At 39.7% G+C, this 18615-nt stretch overlaps 1 protein-coding gene across 1 annotated transcript; it reads left to right on the top strand.

Moving 5' to 3' along the window:
* The first annotated feature begins 1773 nt into the window (after window positions 1-1773).
* LOC138622487 (zinc finger CCCH domain-containing protein 7B-like) lies at window positions 1774-18531 on the top strand. Its single transcript, XM_069701330.1, has 22 exons — window positions 1774-1971; window positions 2217-2284; window positions 2404-2440; window positions 3931-4128; window positions 4674-4832; window positions 5339-5419; window positions 5743-5797; window positions 5942-6108; window positions 7642-8233; window positions 8882-8943; window positions 9034-9127; window positions 9253-9414; window positions 11456-11670; window positions 12652-12752; window positions 12871-13052; window positions 13735-13820; window positions 14119-14294; window positions 14832-14937; window positions 15569-15677; window positions 16381-16517; window positions 16662-16831; window positions 18005-18531. The coding sequence occupies exons 2-22, from the start codon at window positions 2226-2228 to the stop codon at window positions 18183-18185; spliced, it is 3129 nt and encodes a 1042-aa protein (XP_069557431.1). The 5' UTR covers window positions 1774-1971; window positions 2217-2225; the 3' UTR covers window positions 18186-18531.
* The last annotated feature ends 84 nt before the right edge of the window (window positions 18532-18615 follow it).

Genomic DNA, 18615 nt, shown 5'->3' with positions numbered 1-18615 from the left:
AGTTTGTTAAGTCTGTAATTGTATATTATTATACGTATTATATTATTATTGTATGGTGGATAAAGTAAGCTAAATACAGATTATAATAATTGAGTCATTTTCTTCTATTGTACTTTATTGCGATGACAGAAAGGGACAAAGTCATTGCGATGTTAGTGACAATTAAGTGTCACGCCTATGATTTCCCAAGCAAGTTAGTGGAGTATTTGTCCGAAGTTTCGTGTCCTAGACTTAATGGTTTGCACCTTAAACAACTGTTCACTCTTCATCATCATAAGTTTAAAAAAAATAGTAAGCATCAAAATCATTCTTCAGTTAGAAACTGCATTTGACATAATTAAATTTTGACTATTTTCCCAAAACTTTTAGGAAAACTGAGTTTCATGCACATTTGTCATGGAATAAGCAAACGGCAAACGGTGTAAACTTAGAAATGGTATCTAGTTTGGTGAAGATTGTAAAGTGACTGACTGAAACAAACAATCTGTTAGATCTTCCTGAGGAAATAGCATTGTAAAGATTTGGATGAAAATGATTTAAGTAGGGTTTGTAAGTGTCCTAAGGGTTTAAGGAGCTGACTGTGAAGTGCAATGCACGTGTTTATGGTTATTGCAGCACTCATATTGTTTTTTAAAATTATTTTTATTTTTTTTATTTCAATTTTAATTAAAGATAATATTTCCTGAAAAAAAGTAGTCACGTGATCAACCAGCGCCAACCAAAGAGCCCTCAATATTATTAAAAACAAATTACTACATATAATAAGTACAAAACATAGTAGAAGAACAATATGTAGTGACACCCCTCAATCTTACAGCACAAGAACAACGACGTAAACAGAACAGAACAAACCGAGACAAAGTAAATTAATAACGTACAGTTATTAGGGGACCGTGAATGTTTGGAAAGCTAAAGGATCATTCCACTTCATATCAATGTGGACCTCAGTGTCTCAGGCTCTGCTCTCTCCCTGTTCTCATCCTCCCTCAACGACCACACTTACCGGGTAACTTGGAGAGGATCTGTGTCTGAACCTTGTCCTCTCACTACTGGTGTCCCTCAAGGCTCCGTCCTGGGTCCCCTCCTCTTCTCTCTGTACACCAACTCTCTCGGCTCTGTCATTCACTCGCATGGCTTTTCCTACCACAGCTATGCTGACGACACCCAACTGATCCTCTCTTTTCCCCGATCTGAAACACAGGTAGCAGCATGAATCTCTGCCTGTCTGACTGACATCTCAGTGGATGTCCTCACACCACCTCAAAATTAACCTCGACAAGACCGAACTGCTCTTCCATCCGGGGAAAGACTCTCCCACCCTCAACCTGACTATTACCTTGGACAACTCTGTGTTATCCCCGACCCTGACTGCTAGGAACCTCGGTGGGACACTGGACAGTCAACTCTCTCTTACTGCCAACATCACTGCAACAACACGTTCCTGTAGAAACATGCTGCACAACATCAGGAGAATACGTCCTCTTCTCACTTAGAAGGCGGCGCAGGTTCTGGTCCAGGTCCTGTTGTTCTGGGTTTTGTACCCTCATGGTTGAAATGCACTTATTGTAAGTCGCTTTGGACAAAAGCGTCAGCTAAATGTAATGAAATGTAATGTAATGTGTTAAAGAGCACTAAATAAACCGCCGCGGCTTTCCTCCGCCGTGACGCAAGCACGATGCGGATTGGCCCTGAGCTTCTTGACGTAGGGCGTGTTGATCATGTGACTACTCTCGAGGGTTGGGTTCTCTTTTGGTGAGAAGATTTGCAGCTGCCTGGTGAATGTACTGGCAGCAGGGAATCGAAACTTAACCTGGGAGTGAGACTATTGGACCGTCAGATAGGAAGCTTCATTGGGTTTCCTCCTGCAAAGATCCCTAGCTGTCGTAATTTGTTCCGTCTTTTCCCTTTCGGATCCTGCACGGCACGCTTTTAAACTTTGTTTTGGTTCAATGAACTCCCTCACTTCATCAGGTAGGTGTGTCTGAAGTTGGCCCAGTTGGTCGCACCTTGACGGATGTTTGTGAAAATAGTGAAGACCAAAGTAAACATGAGCAAACAGGCTCAGGCCGTTTTTGTGCCAACGCGAGTGGTTGTTCGCTGCCGTCTCATTTCGACGGAAGTGGATGTAAATCAGCCACATTTCATAGCTATTGCCAAACATGACACGAGTCAGTCTTCGTTGCTAACCCCGCTGTGGTCTTCGTGTCTTCCCCCAGTGGACGAGCATGGAGCCTGCCCGACAGAAACGCCAGGAGGAGATAAGCAAAGCTCTGACATTTATACAGTGAGGATATTTGGTTTTAATTTGAAGGCACCCTTCCAGAAAGTGAAACTAAAGCACTCGTATCGTTTACAGCTAAGCTGTGTCAGCACTTCTAAATAGGTTGCCTCCTTGTGTTGTAGGTCTTCCCTGGCTTATCCAGAGCCGGAGGGCTACCAGGTACTGGCTGTTATCAGTGTCATGTCTGTCTCCTTCTGCTTTCTTGGTTTCATGCATGTTTTGATCTGCAACTATTTGATCCCAAGTCTTTGCTGAAGTCCCAGACCTCCCTATCTGTTGGGAATCTTCTCTGTCAGTTCGTTATTCCCCTTTAAATCCTGGCTACATGAAAGATCAAGGATGGACACCTTTTTTTTGTATTGTATTGACTGTTGTCCATTTTCCTCTGGGAGGCCTTGCTGCTTTGTCCTGCAGCTACTCTAACCTTTTGTTAAGCATGTTTTAGGACAACGCTCACTTTGAGTTGCTTTTTGCAGAAGGATCTCTTTATTTGTATATTTTTCATTATCTTAAGTTTTTTATTTGATGACATTTAGAGGGTAGTCTTATATTGTTTAATGTCTGTACTGAGCTATTTAAATTCTTTTGGGGTTTTGTTTTGTTTATTTTCTATTGATACTTAGTTCTCCCGTAGAGTTGAGTTTGATCTTTTATCTGATCTTATCTTTATCTTATCATTATTGATATCTAAATCTTTGTAAGGTGACTCCAGAGTTCTGCGAAAAGTAATATAGTCTTTAGTCCTCTGGTGTGGCCAAATTAAATGTATATCTTCAAATCTAAAGTTTGATTCTTTTAAACCTGCAGTGCTGAACTTTTGAACTGGAGGTTCGCCGGCTCTGTCTCTGGTGTGCAGGATCACGCCCAGTTTACATTCATCTAGCCATAATGTAATGGACAATTATTTGTATGTAAAATATAGCTTTAGCTCCAATATTTTGTCAAATGTCAAAATGTGCATCTGGCAAGAAAACAATCCCAGTAAACACCATGATCCTGGAGTCCAAAGGTCAAAGGTGGAAGATACCAGTGTGACTTTAGAGGTGGCAGTGTTGCTCCGTGGATGAGTTGGTTGACTACTAGTAATTATTTCAGTAACTATTAGAAGGAAGAAATTATAGACTAACTGTTGCCACCAGATGATGAAACAGATCCCCTGACTTTTAATCTACTACCATCACATGGTTGGTGATTTAGTTTGTTTAGTGACATGTATTGATCATTATTCAGTCTTTCTCTTGAATGCCACCAGATTTATTTTTCTGTGTGTGTGTGAAATATCTTAAAATATTGGGTGGATTGCCATGAAATCTAAGTGCCGGTGTAAACAGGACAAATGCTTACAGCTACCAATAAGTCTCAACATAAATAGATGGTGCAAAGATGATCCCCTTGGTGGAGGTAACAATTAGACACCTCAAGTTTTAGAAAACCTGAACAGTAAAGTCTGGTAGAGAAAGCTTTAATCTGTCGCTGCATCTCGCTGAACATTTTGTCTGCATCCTGTCATGATTTTCACAACTGTTTGGCGTTTTTTAAACATTGTCTAAAATCATTCATAAAGCTGTGGCGTGTGACTATAACAGGCCTTACAAGTTTGGAGACAAACCAGCAGCATTTTATTCCCTTTGTTCTTTTCCTATTTCCAGGACTTCCTGACTAAGTTAGTGTGCAACCTGCTGGATGAGGGCAACGCCTTCTTCCGAGACGGGCAGTGGGAGCAGGCTGTTAGAGAGTTCAGCGAAGGCTTGAACGTCTCGTGCTATGCTGAAGCCGGGGAGGTCCAGATCCCAGAGGCCCTGCTGGAGAGCCTGTATGTCAACCGGGCTGCTGCCTACCACAGCATGGTGAGATACATTTGATCCTGTGAGACTGCTCATCATCCTGCAGTGGGCAACAGAGTCACACTTACAGGCGGGTCATTGACAGTTTCCACATGCTTTTCATTTACTTGACAAAAAAAGTTTAAGTTCTGGCTAAGAGCATAAAGCACATAAACTTCTTCAGTGTCAAATCTGAATTTAAAACAAAAGGGTTTTCTAATTGGTGCAAACAAAAAAGACAGCTTTGTTATTTTTGCCTTGAAATGGTCACATTGAAGACATAAAGGCCATCAACACTCACTGAGGTTCACTTGTGTGATCCAAAAGAGGACCTCCTGAACAACTGCACCAAGCTTGAAACATTTTCATTTCAGACACTGCTTTGGTAATCATCGTTTTAAGTTTTGTCTTTCTAAGGTTAATCTAGACATTATAATCAAGTAAAGACTTAAAGTTGACCTTTTAAACATGGATTTAATTGTTCCTATGTATATATTACGTCACTTCCATGTTCCTCATTTGAATTTTTCTCACCATTTATTTTCATTTCTCATGTTTTCTATTTATAGGGTAAATATGATGAAGGTGTGCAGGACTGTGACAGCGCTCTCAAAGTGTTTAAGGAAAGCTGGCGGGCCATGTACAGGAAGGCTGTTTGTCTGAAGGAGCAGGGGAAGTACAAGGAGGCCTACAACTGCACTACCAACTGTCTGCTCTTCACTCATATGGTAAAGGAGGGAGTGACATGCGAGAGTTTCAATCAGGAAGTCTGCTGTCCCAAGGGCTTAAATGTAAATCAGTTATTTTCATGCACAGCACCACTGCTTCCACACTAAAGCATCTTAACAACAAACTTTTGACATCCACAGTCCTCAGAGCATTAATCCGAATGATTTTGGTGATCCTAGTAGGTAACGATTGCAATTTATAACATAAAGTGGCAGTTACTGTGCGTAAGCTGTGTTGCTTGTAATTAGTGATTATTTAGCATTTCAGACATTATAGTGTACCTGCTACTCACCACACAATACAGTATTGATATGTGGCCCAGCGCCACATCAAAGTGTTTCTTATTAGCATTGATGAGGAAGATGAGATAAACTGTCTTTGTGGATCAGTTTCATTGTTGTAATGAGCTTGACTTAAACTACATGTTAAAATCAGCTCACTGACACGGTCTGTCTAAAATTTTCAGTGGATTCATTCATTCATTTATTCATTCAACTCTTGACAGGACAAACAGGTGAACGAGCTGGCTCAGGAGCTGGCCATCCATCTGGGACTAAAAGTTAGAAAACCTTATGTCAGCGCAAAGGTTAGTAAAATAATTATTATGTCGATTTTTTTTCTTTTTTTTATCATTGAGGACAAGTGAAATATTTTCTTAGTCTTCTGCTCAATCATGCTCAGGTAGGATGTAATCAGGGGATGAGCATGGACAAATATCACAGTGTAAATCATTTTATGTTGTGATGTTGACATTTACATCATAACTTATTCTGTTCATAGTAAAATTAATTTGGATTAAATGACCATTATTACCTATGAAGTGAATTCGATGTTTCTATTTCCTGTACTCATTTTCTGAATTATTCTCAGATCTTCTTATTTATTTCTGCTCTTTTTTCTCCCGTCCAGGTGTCTGGTAATAATATAGGAAATGGTTTGAATCCTCTGAGCAGCGTCGCACCAGGTCAGACTTCTTTTCTTTCACCTCATTAACAATACTGGCCACATTTGTGTGTCCACATCTGTCGTTATGATTAAGCTGGAAAACAAATTGTACAATTACAATATTATTATCTGTTATTATAAATGTTGTCCTAATTCTTTTCAGTCAGCTTTCCCAGCATTCCTCAGACCTCTGTTCCCCCCACACCTCCCAGCCGACCTGCTGCCTCCGTCGTATCTGACAGGGTGGGGGTTCTGGAGGACTCCGAGCTGATGGGAGATGACTTAGACAGCCTGCTCGACTGCTTCCCGACTGAGGAGGGGCAAACTGAGGTAAAACCTTCCTGTGGTGTGTTTGTCCTTATAGATCCAGTCAGCTAACCTTTGTTGCTGATAATGGATGAAAATGTCCTTAGTTGTAGAGGATTACTGAGCAGAAAGGTCCTGAAAATCACATCATTTTATGTAAATAATGTCCAAGTTTTAAAGGGGATGGTTTGTCAGAAAATGCAGTTTTTAAAAAATATATTTTAGCTCATTTATGCAACACATTGCATCCTTTTCTGTTCATTTCAGAGCAGTTGTCAAGGATTAATCTTGCTTTGGGTAGCTAATCAATCACAGACATCATTGAGTGCCAGCAAAGAGTCGCCTGTTAACACATCCAGCACACACAAACACAGAGGCACATTAGCATCAAGTCGAAGTTTGGTTTCTGTCGGCTTGATGATTTTGCCCCAATATTTAGTGTATTTTTAGCTCTAAATTGATTAAATAGTGGTGGTACGGTGGTGCAGTGGTTTGGACCGTCACCTAGCAACAGGAAAGTTCTGGGTTTGAACCTGCTGCTCCCTCAGTCCAAAGACATGCATGTTAAGTTAATGGGTGATAAGTTGGACGTAGGTTTAAATGTGAGGATGACTGGTCGCCTGTTGGCCCTGTGATGTACTGGTGACCGCTCCAGGCTGTCCTTATCCTGGTCAGGATAAAGCAGGTGTAGATATTGAATGTTTTCTTCGGAAACATCTGGCTGTTTGGCAGTTTGATGTTTCACTTTCTTCAACAGCTCACTGACACGGTCTGTCTACAGATGGAGTATAGCTGGTTAGTCAGAGCGTTTGCAGTGTAAATGGCCGTTCACCACAACTAGAAACAATGCTGATGAGAGTTTGTAGGCTATAAACCAAAATTACAGGCTACAACATCTGGGTGCCCTTTTTACATTCAACATATACCGCTTGAACACAAAGGGACTGACCAGGATCATATTGATTTTGGGTTGAGGTGGGTTGGAATCACACCACCTGAGTTGCCATGTTGTCTGTCGATTTCCAGTTTGTGAGTTAATCTGTTTGGGGTTGTGACCCAGATCCCATCTGAATTATCTTGACCAGGGATTGACTGGTATTGACTGACTAGGTCAAAAGAAAGGTTGAACTCTGGTCAGATGACCTGCGTCAAATCTTGGTTATTGGTTTGTAAGAGGTATTACTAGTCATTTGATTCATTGTTAATGTAAAAATATAATAATAACTGCAGTATTAGGTGAGCAGTATTGGCAATAAGTAAATGTTTTTTTGGCAGTTTTTTAAAATATTAAAACAAATCTATATTGTCTTCTTTTACTTTTATGTTTGCTATCAAATATTTTAGTTTATCGTAAAACTAGCCCATCACAAGGCAATCTTCTTTTTAGCAGCTGTCAAGCCAGCTAGTACAATTTACTTTTTAAGCTAAGTGCAATCAAACTCCATTAGAAACCTTCAAATCTAACCATAAACTTCAGAAATTGTGATACATTGCTTATAGTTTTTTTGACAAGATGTGTCATCCATCCTAAAGCAAAGTTACCTCTGTGTTTTCCAGACCCACCTCCAGACACCGTTCCCAGTCCCCAGGAAGACATCCACTAACACTCACACAGTTCCCTCCGTCCTGCCTGCCCCAACACCCCAGCTTCCCCCGGCCTTCTTCAGCTCAGCCATCAGCCAACTCAACTCCCTGGACTCCTTCTCAGGTGGTGGACATGGCTCCTCAGCTGCAACGCTGGATATCCTAGATTACCTCTCACCCTCTGGAAATGGAAGAGGTGGAGACGCTTCAAACGTAGCACCAGCCTCCACGGCGCTGGATGCCCCAGACGGTCTCGATTCCCTTGATTGCCTTGATGACTTCCTTGATGTGACGCCGAGTGCTGTTGCTGCTGAGGATGTTAACGAGTCCAAAACAGAGCTGGACGCAGATGAAAAGTCCCTCGATGAATTACTAGATGAACTAGATCCCTTTGAGACCGTCTGTGATCCAAGTGGTCAGAGTGGTGATGTAACTAAACTTAGCATGAAGGCCATGGACCAGCTCGACTCCCTCGATGTGCTGGACTCGTTTCCCTCCCTGGAAGGTGTTGCAGTCTCAGTAGGGGGAAGCTCCCTGGACTCGCTCTCCGATTTCAGCTCAACTGGTAACTATGCTTTATTGGGGACTTATAATATGATTGGCAAAGTTGTAGGCCATCTTTTTAGATTTTATTTCTGCTTATAGAATCTGTAATTAGTTACTTGACTTTGACCTGCATTAGTTGTTCCCAAACATTTTGCTTTTTTGAATCTGAAACATTGCAGGCCCCATTATTTCTTTTGGGTTTTGGGCGGAATCGATGAAGACTGGAGTTGTTGTTTTTTCAAACTCTTTAGAGCCCTGATAAAATGACAGTGTACATTATTTCACAAGAAAATCAGAAAAAAACATAGATTTGTTTAACAGTATTGTTTTTGTCTTATGTCCCTTTAATTATTGGGTGAACTGTCAGGCTTTATGACCGGTCTTTTGCGGTTTTGGATACCGGACGTTTTATGTCAACATTGAGGACGGAAGGAAACACGGAAAGCATGTTCTGTAGTCAATACATTTATTCTGAGCTTCACAAGATACACTGTATATTACAAAGTTAGTGTCGGAAATAAAATAAAATAAAATGCAAATTAATTGATTTGAATAGCAAATAATATAAATAGGTGCTCTCTTTGTAAAAATGGGTCCTGGTGTTTGTGGGTTTTAACCCTTTCTTCTCAGTGCAGTTTGTAATTTATGTTCTGTCGTTGCTCCTCAGGTCTCCCAGCCGCTCACACTGCTGTAGCTCCTGTAACACGATCTCCTAAGAATCACTACAAAGTAAGCCTGATTACTTGGCTTGTGTTACTCACTCTTTCACTCTGTTTTGTTATCGTTAACATAAATCTTCTTCTTACCGTGGAAATAAAGGAGAGAGATAACCAAGGCCTGGCTGCAGCCTGCAACCCCCTGTCCTCCACCCATGAGTTCCTGCAGGCCTGCTCTGCCTGTTTCCCCCGGGAAGGTACAAATCCAGGAATATTTACACCCGTCTGTTTTCAGCTTATCTCAGATTTTGGCTGTTGTTCTTATTTATCGTTTGCATTTTCCTAAAGCATGTTGTATATTTGTGGACTATTTCATTCTTAGGTGAAGGCATATACACTTTTTTCCACAAGCCCGACCTGGTCCACAACTGTAAGCACGACATTCTGTTATGTAGACGAAAAGCGGGTTATTCTTCGGAGTGGACCAGAGTGAGACCACTTCCAACCTGGACATCTTTCAATGGGCCCTTTGTTCTGTGCAGGGGTAAGAATCTCACAAACAAACGGGGGACTGATATCAGGATCTCTTGTGTTGGTGTGCATAGTTCACTGCTCATTACTGTAGTCAGGGTTGGGAAGGTTACAGATTAGTAGTTACTCTGTAAAATATTTAATAAGTAATGTAACTATTTTAATCACTTCATCAAAGTAATGTAACTTATTGCATTTGATGACTTTTCTTACAAAAACTGGGCAACAAAACTAAAAAGTACTGAAAAATAAATGTAAACTAGGAAGTGTAAACGTCACAACAGAGCTCAACACTCATCACAATCAAACTTAAATGAAAGTTTCTTCAAAGGCCAACCATCAAAGTATGTAGATCACAGCTGACTGCAGTGAAGGAGAAATGCTCTACATTCAGGTTGACCCCATGCTAAGTGATGATAGAACCATTAACAGGACTGGGCACTTTTCACAGGTTCCTGAAAGACTTTTTAAATATCTCTTCATCTTATCTGGCGACATGGCAAACAGCCTTGGTGGGGTTGCTTAGAGCATTGCACATTGAATTTGCACCACTTCTTGTCTGCCAATTAAATTGAACAAAGAGAATCAATTAAAAAAAAAGACTCAAAATTGGAGGGCTTTCGGCCAAATGAATGGAGGCTGCTGGATGTAGACTGAGGATATCCCTGCACGCTGAAAATATGCAAAATAACAATGAATATTTTATTCACCATACATTTTTTTTTTTACTGAAAATGACATTCATTTGTAACTCCTTTGTGTTCACTAATATTTTCAATAATTAATGTAATGTAATTACAATTTTTCTTTGTATTTGTAACTGATCAAATTTAGATCGATTTTGTAATTTACTTTCATCTAATTACTCATCAGCACTGACTATAAAACTTCGCGTAGTGCACATATCAACCCAATGTAAACAAAGTAATATATCAAACATAGCTGCCAGTATAGAAGTTTTTAGTGGCAAAGTCACATAATTTTGGCAGTCAAAAGGGGACAAACACATTATGAATGAATATCAACACAAAAAGCCCTTTGTGCTGCTGTATCATTCCCAACTTCCCTTCTTTCCTGTTCTTCTTTCATACTTCTGTCTCGTTATTCCACGTACAATAGAAGATTAAAAAAAAATCTTAATCTTCGTGGATGTTTACTGTGAGCCATTTCCTTGAACAGACTGTTGGTATGTAAAGAGAGGAGTTGATGTCTTCAGGCTAATTTCTTGTACTCTTTTTCCTGACTTGTGTGTTATCTGACCTTGAGAGGAAAATGATAGGATATCAGGCTGTGGAAGGGACAACCTCCCACACACGCTGCACAGAGGCCTCAGTATTGTTTCAAAATGTTTAATACAGATGCTAAAACGATAGCTGAGTTTTGATAAAACTTTTCGGGATGCCTTAGTTAAAGCACCATTAACACGTTTTCATACATAACCCTTTAAGGGTTAAAATTTTTATTTAAGTCCAAAAATATTTGATGCAACAGACAATGAAACCCAGACGTAGGCTGATAAAACCATCAGAGCACAGTTTGTTCTTTCAGTCAGAGGCACTTTAAAGAATCCGTGTTATCTTTTAGCCATGTGAGCTTCTCTTTGAGTTTCATCAGACTTTATCCAGTCTGGATTCTTAAGCACCAGACTTTCTTAGTAGTTTTGATGAAGTTTCCCAATATTTACTTCTTCTCTTTTTAAAATGCAATCAAGGTAGCTTACTGCCACTAAGGGAACTGTAGATGACAAATTAATTTAGATAAACATTCAAATTAAAATCGTTGTATGATTGAGAAGGGAGTTTATGATAAAACATGAGCAACTAATGTGACCGTGTTTATGTGAATTCGGGGAATCGGGGAGGCTGTAACTCAGTTGGTAGAGTGGGTTGCACGCTAATCGGAAGGTTGGTGGTTTAATCCCAGCTCCTCCTGTCCACATGCCTAAGTGTCCTTGAGCAAGACAATGAACCCTAAAAAAAAAAATAAAAAAAAATTGCTCCCGATCATCAGGATAAAAGCGTCAGCTAAATGTAATGTAATGAATTCTCTCACAGAGCTGCTGAACTCTGGGGCTTTGGGCCTGTGTAAGTACGGAGAGAAATGCAATTTCGCATTCAACCAGCTGGAGATCGACGTGTGGACGGAGGAGAGGAAGGGGGCGCTGGACAGAAACCTGCTGTTTGAGACGGCAGCAGTCAAAATGGACCCTGTGAACGGCATCATCCGCCTTCTACAGGAGAACAAGGGCATGTTCATCTTCCTCTGTCAGGTTAGTGCACATATGTTGTTGCACTGTCAAATCTCAAGTTAGGTTTGTTTTCCTTATTTTGTTATTGTAAAACAGAACAACTGTACTTATTCTTCATAAAACTTTGATGCAAGATTGAAATCTCTTTTTCTATAGAGGATGAAAAAGGACAATTACGAAAAAACTACTATTGCTGAGAATAATAATCATTATACTGTATTTACGAAAAAGATTTATGATTATTGCATAAACCAATTAATCAACTGCTTTGATTACATAAATGCATAAAAATGAATAGATATATAGATGTAATAATGTTATTCATTTTTATTCTACATTTCTAATTTATTTATTTTTTATTTCTGAGAATAATGTACATATATTGCACAAACTTCTGTAAGCAGTCGGCCTTTACACCTTTACACAAAAGACAGGAATAAATAAAGGTAGAAATAAATACTTAAGATATATGCATACAGAAATAATTAATATAGTGCTATAGTATTCTTTTTTTTATCCAAGTTATGTTTGTATCAATTTGTATGCATTTAATTTTTTGGGGTAGTTATTTAAACATGTATAAATATCTATAAATTCAAATGTTTATTTGTTTATTCATGCTTGTATTTAGATCAGCACTTGTGTCTGCATGTATTCATGAATGAAGTCACATTTCCATAAAAATGAAGTCTTATCTAAAAGTGATTTATATGCTGCAGTTTCTTCAGTTGTTTTATGTATGTTTCAACTGGAACCCCTACATTTTTGATTGGTTGTTCTATTCATGAACTGTTACACTATTAGACTAAATTAAACACTATTGATGTTATAGTCTCTTTCTGTCTGTCTGTATGCATCATGTCTCTGTCGTGATGAATGTTTTCATTAATGTTTATTTGTTAAGATGATCAGATGATGGGATGTTTTTCTTTGTTCTTTCCTGTCGTTGATCTCTTGTTCTTCTGCTTCTATTGTTTCTGTCTTTCTGCTGCGTCTCTGTAGGAGTGCTACGACAGCAAACCTCGAATCATCAGTGAGCGCCACAGAGACAATCTCACCATCTGCTCCAACCTGGAAGCTCGCCACAACTTCGATGCTAATAAGTGAGTGTGGTTATAACGAGTCCTCACGCTCTCGCATTACACGGTCGCACTAACTCTTTATCACACGTCTTTCTCTCTGTCTTAAACACACTTTGATTTCTGCCTCTGTGCCTGTCAGGTGCTTGGCATTTGTGGTGAGGACTCACAACGTGAACTACAGGAAGGTTCGTCCGCTGAGCGTCCTCTGCCACTTGGACTTGTGCCGCCAAGCCATCCGGTACGGCTGCCAGAGGGAGGACAACTGCTATTATGCCCACTCTGTCATAGAGCTCAAAACCTGGAGGGTGCAGCGACACACAGGTGCAGTCTCCTCACATGCATGCACAGTGTTTACATGTGTCCCGGAAACCCTGGCAATTTTTAGACCGGTTTTCCAGATATGTAAAACTTATGGAAGTGTAAAAGTTAGACTTGCAGAGAAGTATTTGGGCTTGTAATGAGCGTTACTGTTGAATGTATTTGAAATTTAAAAAAATTGCCACTTTGAAGAATATCGTTTTCACAACTAATATTAGTCGTCAAAAGTCATCAATGAAGGCATTTTTTTATCTGATCATTATCAGCTCTATTGAAGTATGTTTAGCCCCGATCCTTTGTTTTACATCAACTGTCACACCGATGTCATTAACAGAGAGTACATTTAGTGGCTGGAAGCAAAGTGTACTCCTGCTGGTAGCATACATGTGTGCAGTGATGAAATATGAATCAATGAACAATTAATAATGGATTGGGACATTTCTAACTTTCCATTGGTTAGCTTGCTAACATTGTGTTTAGTTCAGATGACATGCTTGTTGACTTGTTTTGCCTTAAAATGTGTCAGATTTGTGATTTGAACATTGTGTTTTGTTTCACTCACTGTTCTCATCATTGTTCCAGCTGTAAAACCCTCCTTTAACCCTCCATTAACCTGTGTATTGACTATCTGTGTGTGTGTGTGTGTGTGTGTGTGTGTGTGTGTGTATGTATTTGTTCTTTACAGGTATCAGCCCTGATGAAATTGTGAAAGTATCCATGAAATATTACAACAATCTTGAGCAACCCTCCAGCAAACAGAAAGGAAACAGAGTAAGAAACCATTTTGACCATTTTCATAGAAACAACACAATGTTTTTCAGTCCTACAGACCAACTTGTCACAGTTTGTTCGAAGTCAACATTGTCCACCTTCTTGTTTGAACTTCTTCTCGTGACTAAATCCATTTTAAAGCAGTGACATCACCCCACTGCTGGTCTTGTTAATGTGTACAAGGGCTGAATTGTTCACCTTTTATAATTGACTCTCATATTTGTCATGAATATTAATTATATGTGTGTTGAAATAATCTAATGAACTCCTCTGATTGTTTTTATTCAATGTTAAACAGTTGTCTTCTGGAGGGGGAGGGGGCAAACCAAGAGCAGGAGGAGGCGGTGGTGCTGGTGCTGCTGGGAAGACTCTGAACTTGAAGATGACGTTTGCCTGTGCTCAGTGCTGGCGGGGCAGCCTGGTCAGTGAACCAGACAAAGCCCTCAAGTACTGCACTGCCAAAGCCAGACACGCGTGAGTAGAAATAATACACGTGCTTAGTTCCATTACATGTTTGGAAAATAATGGAGTATACATAGTCAGTAAATTGCAAAAATGATCTATAAATGTGGCCACGTCATTATTATGAGAGATTTAGATTCTTAAAATTTCAAGGGCTCTATGTTAATGATCAAAGTGTGTAGTCTGAAACGTATGTAAGTGCATTTAGGGAGTGTTCTCATCCACTTTTGCTTGTTCAACAGCAAAAGTCAAACAAGCAAAGTAAGATGCCGCTAGGGTTTGCCTCCAGAAAAGCCTCTTGTCTCCACAGACTCCCATTCAAATTCTCTCATTAAATACAAAGTCAACACATTTTTTCCACAGGTTATCATGGTGTCATTTTCTAAAGTCACTCCTTCTAGTTTTCTGGAGGTCCGTCTGAAAATAATCCCATGATTAATTAGATAGGCCTCAAAAAGTCGGTATGTTTGGGGGCCTGTCTGTTTGATTGACAGGCCTGTGGTCCAGTCAGGTCTCCACGATCGGTGTTCAGTGTCTCGTCTTCTTCAGGTGGACCAAAGAGAGACGAGTACTGCTGGCGAGGTCCTCAGAGAGAAGTAAATGGGTTCAGGTGCGACCACTGCCACATGCCAAGAACTTCCCTCTGCAGTATGACGTAGGTTTGCTTCTTCTGATCTTCTGCTCTTTAATACCACAACTAGTATGAAGGTCACACATTCCCACACTGATGACCGAGGGTCCTCCCTAATCTTTGTTGCATTTCCTTTCCTTTATGTTTTCACTGTTTTGAATATCTGGTGCTTTAAATATATAATTTAAAGGTTTATGTTGTTGCTTATTACAATGTGCCTTGAAGGCTTTGTGGGTCTTTGTTGGATTACATTTTTTAAATAAAATGTTCTGATAAATGGTAAACATAGTACAATATATAAAAGTAAATCAGTGAAGAAACAAAATAAATCCAGACACATACAGAAGCCGAGGAAAAAAACAGAGCACATATACATTAAAGGTAATTAAATGTAACTGGTGAGTTTTTATCCTCGTTTCTCTGAATGCTCCAAAGTCCAGCTGGTGTTTGTGCTTGTTAAGGTGATATTAAGTCTGTTGTCCCAAAGGGGGCAGCATGCTCATTTTCTATATATGTCCATGCAGCTGACTGTTTGTATTATTCCAATGTTTAGCCATTTCTGATATTTCAAATGATGTTTGGAAGTTTTTTCTGGTGAAAGTTTTCACTTAACCGTGTGATCTGTGTTTAACAGCATTAACTTTCCTTCTGGCAGATGTGTACACAGATTTTGGAGAAGAGGAAATGTAGCTACACTGGAAACTGCACCTTTGCTCACAGCCAAGAGGAAAAGGAGATGTGGATGTATATGAAGAATAATGACTGTGAGTTATTAAAATTACTGCTACCAGAAAATAATAAAGAAATAGAGAAAATCGACCTATCATAATGAAGCCCTGTTAGTAGATCTGTCAGTGTCTTTGGCTGATCTATGCTTTGGTTTGGCAGCAGGGTTGTGCTTTTTGTTGAAGTACCTGTGATGCATGTGCACAAACACACACACACACACACACACACACACACACATGCGCGCGCGCGTGCAAAGTGTGATTGCTCAAACCCGTTCTTACAAATGTTTCACAATTAAAGTCTTGTTAAGGAATGAAGTATTTTCTTTCCACTGAAACCCTAAGAAGGCTTTTAATTTGAAACTGATACAGTAAGTATTACGTTTTGTTTTGATGTGTACTGCAGTAAATTTAACAGGGCAAATGATAGCGGATTAAAACGAGGCTGCGAGTTGACGTCCTGAATCAATCAATACACCTTAAATGTCTTTATGACAACAGTGACCATTACATTCGTTTTTATTGCCTCTCTTGTATGACATACAATTTAGAGATGATTGAATCTTTAGGTGCTTAAAAATGTAAATTTAGTTCAACTTTGAACTTTCATTGGCTCTACAGTGCAGATTAAATACAGCTTGACCCCAGAAATGCATTTAAAATACCTTATCATGAATAGAAAGAAGCCCACTCACTGAACATCCTCATAGTGACCAGAGAATTGTGTTTGTGCCTGCAGTGCGGGACATGCAGCAGATGTATGACATGTGGCTGACATTAAGTGCCCAAAATCGCCAAGCAGATGGAGCCACGCTCACCCAGTCCGTCCCCGAGGAGAAATACATCATAATGCCAACTGACTACGCTGAACCAATGGTGGGTTTACAGTCGTTTCTCAGCTCGACAAAGTAAAAGACCAAAACCAGCTGTCGTCACACCAAACTGAAAATTGAATGTTGTGTTTTCTGTCTCTAAAGATGTAACAATAAATGTCAATAATTCTTCTCTTTTGTATTGTAGAGTGGCTTCCACTGCCGTCTGTGTGGTAAACACAGTAACAGCCAGCGACAGTGGCAGCAGCACATTTCCTCTGAGAAGCACAAGGACAGAGTGTTCAGCTGTGAGGGAGAAGACGAGGCTCTGACGTGGAGTTACCGGTTCCCTGGTACACGCTTTGAACTCTGCCACAAGTAAGACCTTCTGCTGGGTGCATCAAAATATTTAAATTCAACTTGTGGGGATTTTGCAGTGGTCTTGAGTTTGGCTCTCAGGACCAGTTAGGGAAATCTGACCGCAAAACTTAAAGAGGAACTTAAACTGTGTAGCACATTAGAGCAGCAGCTGCTTGAGCTGTTGGTCACTTGTATTTTGGAAATACTCAGAACCCAAACACACGATTACTCGATGCACACGTATAAAAAGTCTGAAAAATGTACTTCAAAAATACACACTGGGATACATTTACAGCTTAGCACGTGAGACAGTCAACTGAAAAACGCTGCTTTAATAGTTTCTGTGTAAACACAGTGACAGTAACAACCTTTTGAATATCCTTTTCTTTCCTTAACTTCCTGTGCTTTGACTTCTCTCCCTGCTGCAGTGATATAGAATTATATTCAAGGGTGCGTCAGTACACTGTGATATCATTGTTTCTGACTTTTAAGTACAACAGAGCAAATGTCTGACCACCACATGTTACACAGATCGGTCGTGCTGTGTGTCACAAAGTTGAAACTTGGTTTTAATTTTTTTCTTTGTTATGTTTCTCTTTAAACAAAATGTCTACATCCAGGTGGAGACTTGTTCCCTGGATTTGGTCACTTCACATTAAGCCAATGCAACTCACATACATTGGCTACTGGTGGTGTAAAGCAGGGCTACTGTCTGTATTAGTTTTCTGTAACACACAGAAGGATTCCAGCGCTTCACCATCCAGTCAGGATCAAGTCATCAAGTCTGCTAAATAATGGAGTGAACTGTAGTGTTTATTAGATCAAATCTTTTCTCCGCTGCAACTCGACCGTTTCATTGCTGCTGTTTAACTGATGAATGTGCACTGTCACACATTATTATTCCGTATATACTGGCTTAAAATGGAGGCTCTGCTCTTTATTTACTTGTTGCCATGGTGCATAGTAGTATCATAGCTCCATTGAGGGTGGCGTCTTTTTAATTTGCCATATAAACACATTTGTGTCTATAGTTTGTTGTGGGTGATCAAAAAACAATAATGCAGGTTTATGTCACTAAAAAATGTGAAGTCATTTTATTGGTAATCAGCAACAATTGTTGAACATACAGAAAACGCTTTGTAATATTGTGTTAAGAAATACAAAATTACAACTCATGTTAATGATTGCCAGGTTGGATGAGAGCTGCCCTGACGGTGTGAGCTGTGACTACGCCCACAGCTCCAAGGAGCTGCAGGAGTGGACCGAGAGACGGGATTTCCTGCGACAGAAGCTGGCCAAAGCCAGGGAAGACATGCTCATCATGCCTGACGAGTTTGACTTTGGGAAGTACAACTTTTTACTTCAGGACTGACAATGAATTTGTCTTTGTGAGCCATTTATGTCACTGCAAAACTAGTAAGTTTTCAAATCCAAACCAACGCCTGCAGGTGAAGTGATCAATAGATGAGTTTGCCAAAAGAGCAAGTGAAATCTGAAGCACATGTTTGCTTTACCAAAAATGCCATATTCCATTTACTTTAGAAATGGTAAATATTTTAATTTTTTTCTAAGTGTATTATTCATGTCTGTTCAGATAAAACATGAAAGTAAATTTGTTCTGTGAAACTCAAACTCATGTTGGTGCCACTCTGAAAAACAAAGCATACACAAACACTGTTCACCGATGAGAATTCATAAAGGGTTCATATTCAACTACACATTCTTGTGCTTTTGTTTTGTTCTTTTCTGTTTAAAGTTTTCTTTTTTAGCAGGTATTTTTATTATTATTAAGAGAGTTCCTC

The sequence above is a fragment of the Brachyistius frenatus genome, unplaced genomic scaffold (genome assembly GCF_029030835.1).
Source record: "Brachyistius frenatus isolate BFR_SWC_R1_liver_20210118 unplaced genomic scaffold, ASM2903083v1 Contig_36, whole genome shotgun sequence".
In the NCBI taxonomy this organism is placed as follows: domain Eukaryota; kingdom Metazoa; phylum Chordata; class Actinopteri; family Embiotocidae; genus Brachyistius; species Brachyistius frenatus.
This window is presented reverse-complemented; position numbering and strand designations above follow the sequence as displayed.

Excerpts from the sequence above, each read along its gene's own strand:
- LOC138622487 (XM_069701330.1), top strand. The coding sequence starts at position 2,226 with ATGGAGCCTGCCCGACAGAAACGCCAGGAGGAGATAAGCAAAGCTCTG. Across the intron at positions 5,420-5,742 it reads AACCTTATGTCAGCGCAAAG|GTGTCTGGTAATAATATAGG; the intron begins GTTAGTAAAATA and ends TCTCCCGTCCAG. Across the intron at positions 14,938-15,568 it reads ACTTCCCTCTGCAGTATGAC|ATGTGTACACAGATTTTGGA; the intron begins GTAGGTTTGCTT and ends TCCTTCTGGCAG.